The sequence below is a fragment of the Helianthus annuus genome, chromosome 9, assembly GCF_002127325.2.
Source record: "Helianthus annuus cultivar XRQ/B chromosome 9, HanXRQr2.0-SUNRISE, whole genome shotgun sequence".
In the NCBI taxonomy this organism is placed as follows: Eukaryota; Viridiplantae; Streptophyta; class Magnoliopsida; order Asterales; family Asteraceae; genus Helianthus; species Helianthus annuus.
Window position 1 is genome coordinate 186006189 of NC_035441.2, and position 5938 is coordinate 186012126.

General features: G+C 30.7%; 1 protein-coding gene across 1 annotated transcript; it reads left to right on the plus strand.

The window, feature by feature from the left end:
* Positions 1-1061: 1061 nt before the first annotated feature.
* Positions 1062-2045, plus strand: LOC110880166. Its single transcript, XM_022128746.2, has one exon. The coding sequence runs from the start codon at positions 1119-1121 to the stop codon at positions 1668-1670; it is 552 nt and encodes a 183-aa protein (XP_021984438.1). The 5' UTR covers positions 1062-1118; the 3' UTR covers positions 1671-2045.
* The last annotated feature ends 3893 nt before the right edge of the window (positions 2046-5938 follow it).

Here is a 5938-nt window from a genome sequence, read left to right on the forward strand (position 1 = left end):
CTTTGCTACTTTTATTTTGGTTGGTTTGAACTTTGAATGTTGCAACTCTTAGTTAATGTTTTAAATGGTTTGATTCGTTCTATTGAATTGTTAATTTTAGGATTTAATTGTCAACCGGTTCCCGCGAGAACCGTTTACACGAGAACCGTTTAACCGGTTCGGAACCGAACCGGAACCATTATAATACGGTTCGGTTCCGGTTCTTAAATTTAGCAATTAACGGTTCCGGTTCGGTTCTGGTTCGGTTCGGTTCGGTCTGGTTCTGAACCGTTGCACAGCCCTACTCATGTGCCAAGCACATGGGGTGTTTTAACAGAGATATTTAACTGATGTTAGGGCTGGGGACCAAGCGAGTTCATTTTTGAGAAGTTTTGGTACCACGCGTGTAATTAGTAAACCATTAGGATCAAGTCTGCAATTTTTGCAAACCACATGGACCAACCAAGCATTTAACTCTATATGTTCATATCCTTATGGGCACGTCACGATTTGCGAAACTAAACCTAATACCAAAGTAAATATAACCTTTTTTTGTTATACATACATGTTTCACGTTGCATCGTGTTGACGAATTTCCACTAGTTTTTATACCCTACTCATTTTTCAAAGGTTTATAACGAATGAATATTAGCTCTTCAACTTCATTATAGTTCATGAAGATTTTTAATCGAGTGTGATTGAAACCCACACGTAAAAATATACTTACACATTTCGATCATGTCAAATTGTCAATGTAGCTCTGGTCGTTTTGTTCATGGTTTTGTTAGGAAAATAAAGCAAACATTAAAGGAGCTACTGGTTTTCTTTTTGTAAAAGCGAAAAAGAACCATTGTATCCGACCAAACCCAAGTTGGGAAGGAGGTACACATGGTTTTTTGTTGTTTAATTACTTAATTAGATAAATAGACATACCTTAGTCACTTTATAAACATGTTAATTATTGGTTGTCAACAGCTAGCAAATCGAGTTAACTTACATCAAAGGATATTTTATGTCCCACACTTCATTTCTTGCCCTATAAATACACCCCTACACACTTGCCATTTGCTTAAACAATTCACAATTCTCACTTCATATTTCATATAATATTCACATCTCTCTCAATCTCACTTACAAAAATGGAACACAACAACATTCCAGTTTTTGCAAAGAAAGTATGGAGGCTGGTACGTGTGTTGTACTTCATGTTACGCAAAAACATATCCAAGAGTAAGTTGTTGTTGGATCTCAACAGGATGATGAAGCGTCACAAGATCGCCGGTAGATCCATGCATAGCCTCTCACCGCCGCCCGGTGAGTATGAGTTCAGTTGCAGCAACAGCCCATCAACTAATAACCACCACCACTTCTCTCTCTTTTCATTCCATAAGAAGCACCATCAGGCAGACAAACACACGGAGGATCTTGACATGATAGTTGTTAATGCGGCTGTTTTGAAAGCCATGGAGATGATTAATCACAGCGAGGCTGCATCGCCTGCGCTGCCAGGGTTTGGGAGGAGTCCGGTGGTTAGGCAATTGAGGGTGACTGACTCTCCGTTTCCGTTGAGTAGCGTGGACGAGGATAACCACGTGGATGAGGCGGCCGAGCAGTTCATAAGCCGGTTTTATAACGACTTGCGGCGGGAGAATACTCCACGAATTAATTCTCGAAATTCAGCCGAGAATTAAGTTCTCCATTAAGCCAACAAGAGTCATATACACCCGGTTAAATCTCACTTATAGCAAAGCGATAGAGGGTCTGACTATCCAAAGAAGTGTGATGCAGGCAAACGATACCTCTGTCTCAAGGGACAGAGAAACTGTTTCCATGAAAACCCTATGCTCCAAACCAGAAATTTGGAAATTTAAGTATACATGTGTAACTGATGATATATGCAAGGGTGTTCCAAAATACAATCTGCTATATATGATTGAATAAATGAATATAGCAAGAGAAAGTGTTGGAGTTTAGCGTCTATGTAACCAGTTTTCTGACATGGATCGGTCTGATTAATGTATGTAGAATTTAATTCAAATCTTTATAAAAGGTTATAAATTTCGATACATTTTAACTTTTAAACAAGTTATGCCTGTTAAAAACTTTATTTTTCTTCAAATAAAGAAATTAAACTAAAACTATACCATGTTAGGAAAATTGGACCTAAAATATATCATTAACTTAGGATCATATGAGTGACATCTAGGAAAAGTTTTTAACATAAATAACCACTAGTTTTTTTACCTGCCGCGCGTTGCGGCGGCGCCATACCCGACATGATAAATTATAGACTACAATCAATCAGACTCGTATCTGGACTAAATTTACGTTGAAACATAGAGTAATCTGAATTCATGTCGTTGAATGAAAATATATTATATTTGACCCGACTTGTTTCCAAACAAAATTTACGTCGAAACGTAGACCAATCCAAAACGTACATAAAATAAATACTTGTAGCGGCATCGTACGCGACTTGATAAAGTATAGACTAAAATCGACCCAACTCGTTTCTGAACTAAACTTACGTCAAAACATATAGTAACTCAAATTTATCTCGTCGAATGAAACATAATATATTTGACCCGATTTTGTTTTCAAACAAAATTTACATCAAAACGTACATAAAAGTAAAACATTTTGTAATTGACCCGACTCATTTTTTTTAAATCACGTTAAAGCGTAGACGAACTCAAATTTATACGGACACGTACATCAAAAAAACAACGTAAACAATTAGTTTTAGGATAAATTCGAAACTTTTGAATCTTTAGAGGTAAAAGTGACATGTATAAAATTAGAGGGTTTGTTTTGTCATTATACCAAAGTTTATGGGGTAGAAGGGGTTTGAATTTTTAGAGGTAAAAGTGACATGTATAAAATTAGAGGGTTTGTTTTGTCATTATACCAAAGTTTATGGGGTAGAAGGGTTTGGTGGATTTCTCCACCGACCTTCTTCTTTAATATATATATAACTAGGTTATAACCCCGTGTATTACATGGGGTTAAATAAATAAATTTTATATACTAAATAATAAAACAATATATCTTTAAAAACATCATTTATTGTATGGGCCGAATAAATATAATTTTATATATTAAATAATAAAAAGTTATCATATTGTACGGGTTGAATAAATGTAATTTTATATACCAAATAAAAAAGTTATATATTTAAAAGCACGTGTATTACACGAGTTGAATAAATGTAATATTGTTTACCAAATAATAAAATAATACATCTTTTAAAAATCTCATTTATTACACGGGTTGAATAAATGTAATTTTATATACCAAATAATAAAAAATTACATCTTTAAAAATATGCGCATTACACTGTTTGAATAAATGTAATTTCCTATACTAAATAATAAAAAATATATATCCTTAAAAAACCTCTTGTATTGTACGAATTGAATAAATCTAATTTTATATATCAAATAATAAAAAGTTATATCTTAAAAAACCTCATGTATTACATGGGTTGAGTAAATGTATTTTTGTATAGAGAAAATAAAAATATTTAATATTTAATATATTAATACAAAGTAAAATTTGTTAACGAAGTCTCAACAAATTTAACTCTTTATTTAAAACTCCGTAAATGTATAATGATAAATAATATTAGTTAATTTATTTTAAGTTTCGTAAGATCTATTTGATACCAAACTAAGCTAAACAAAACATTCAAATATAATTAACTCAAATAAATAATATTATAAATGAGAAGTAGATTAAACTAAATAATAATTATCCATAAGATATTAAACTAATAATATTTAGTAGGAGGGTTATCTATAATATAAAAACTAAAGGGCTTGTCTAAATGCACCCCTATTTTTACTTTTTACACCTCCTTTCTAAAATAAATAGCTTTGAAGTTGTCAAACTCTACCCCTATAAAAAATCTTATTTTTAATTCTATACATAAATAATTAAATAGCTGATAAGCATTTATTCCGAACCAAACTTTGGATAAAATTGGTTATATAATTTAATAACTTTATTTGAAATGTTAAAAAAATTTTATACGACCTGATTACATAAGCTTATTATTCTTTTTAAATGGTAAAACTCACGTAGCTATATTTTTAAAATTTTAGTTATATTAATCTATCTCCCCCTCCAACAATTTATTTTTCCCGATTCCATTTTAATTTTAATTTTAAGATTATTGCAGCGTGAATTCGATAGATATTGGTTTGGTTCATTATGGTTTTAGTATCTAAAAATAAACTCGTGATATGCTCAAAAGGATATAAACACGTGTTTTACATCGATCGAACAACATAGAAATAGATAAATTGTATTTGACCCGTTCGGTTAATGCAAAAGATTAAATATAAGCATGCTGCAACGATACACTAAAAATCAGAATGTTATAAAAGGTTATACTTTAATTGTTTTTGCTCGGTTACTTGTACAACTTTGTTCTTATCTTGATTTGAATAAAATTTATCTCAAGGAATACATAAATATAAGTATGCCGCAATAATATACTTGAAATCAAAATATACGTGATAAAAGATTATTCTTCAACAATTATAAAAGAAAACAAAAAATATATTTGAAAATAGCTATAATTACAACAGTTAAAAAAGAAAACCAAAATGAGGTTACTTAGTTAGATTAAAAACATAGATTTGAGTAAAAAAATTATATATGTATTGTTGATTATGCTCCAATAAAAATCAAAATGAAGCTAGGCATACGTCGTTAATCGTTTATAAGCAATTAAAAAATAAAATAAAAATAATAAATAAATACTCTTTCATCATCTAAAAATAGTCGATACATAAATAATTGATATAGTTTTATTTTGGAGAAGTTTCGATTCTATAATTTAATTTGATTTTTAGTTTTAGTTGTTTTAAAAAAATAAGTGTTATCTATAATTAATTAGAAGATATTAAACTAAAATAATAATTATCTATAAGAGATGGCCTAATATGATGACAAGTGTTCCTAAAGTGGTTTCTTTTATTATATAGTATAGATTAGTACATAACCAACCTTTTGGTGGTGTTAATTTTATTTTTTTTATGTTTTCTTATAATACAAAGCACCAAATAAGAAAATTACCTCACTACTAAATAATCACACCATCAAAAAATAGATTACACAGCACTATTAAATTTCAGCACCATCAAAAAATAGATTTAATAGTGTTGTTTTTGAACAGCACTAACAAATTTCCCATTAATTGATTCTATATCTGTTAGACCATGCGTAGTGGTAAGGGTGAATAATGCCTCCACCATTGGGCATTTTCCGTCATGTGACAGTCCAGTCAGCAAGAGACATTATTGGGCGTTTTCTAAAATGGGTGTAGTGGGAATGTGGGTATTATGTTAAAAAGGAGTGTAAAGAATTAAATAAAAAAAAACTAATCAAAAGAAGGGGGGTTGACCAAGAAAAAGATGGATGCATGTGATTGGCCAACAGTTTTCCATTTTGGCGTGATTTAAAACACGCTTCGGAGATATTTTTTTTTCGAAAATAACGCCCAAGAGGGTGAGGATTGGGCATGATTGGACGTGTTTGGAGGCTTAAAAAAAAAAAAAAAAAAAACTACACATGTGATGTTAGTGTTATTTCAAAAACCATAAATCTCAGCACCAAAAAAATGATTTTATATTGCCTTAGTTTGTTATATTTCAAGTAATGAATGTATGTAGGTATAGGCTTAGTCAAAACCAAACAAATGTGCATTTCTTTTGATATTATAAGCAAACTTTAAAAAGTGGGGTTTCCAATATGTGTTCGAGTGAGTTCTATATAACTAATACGCTTTTATATTGTTGGATCTTATTTTTCTTAAGTTTTCTTTTTCTAAACATTTCAATTCTTGGTTAGCTTGGTTTTGAAAATAGCATTGATTAAAAATTTAAATTATTAGAGCAGTAAAAGACTTTTTTACCCTTAATGAACCACGTCCACGTAATAAAATTGATGTTAT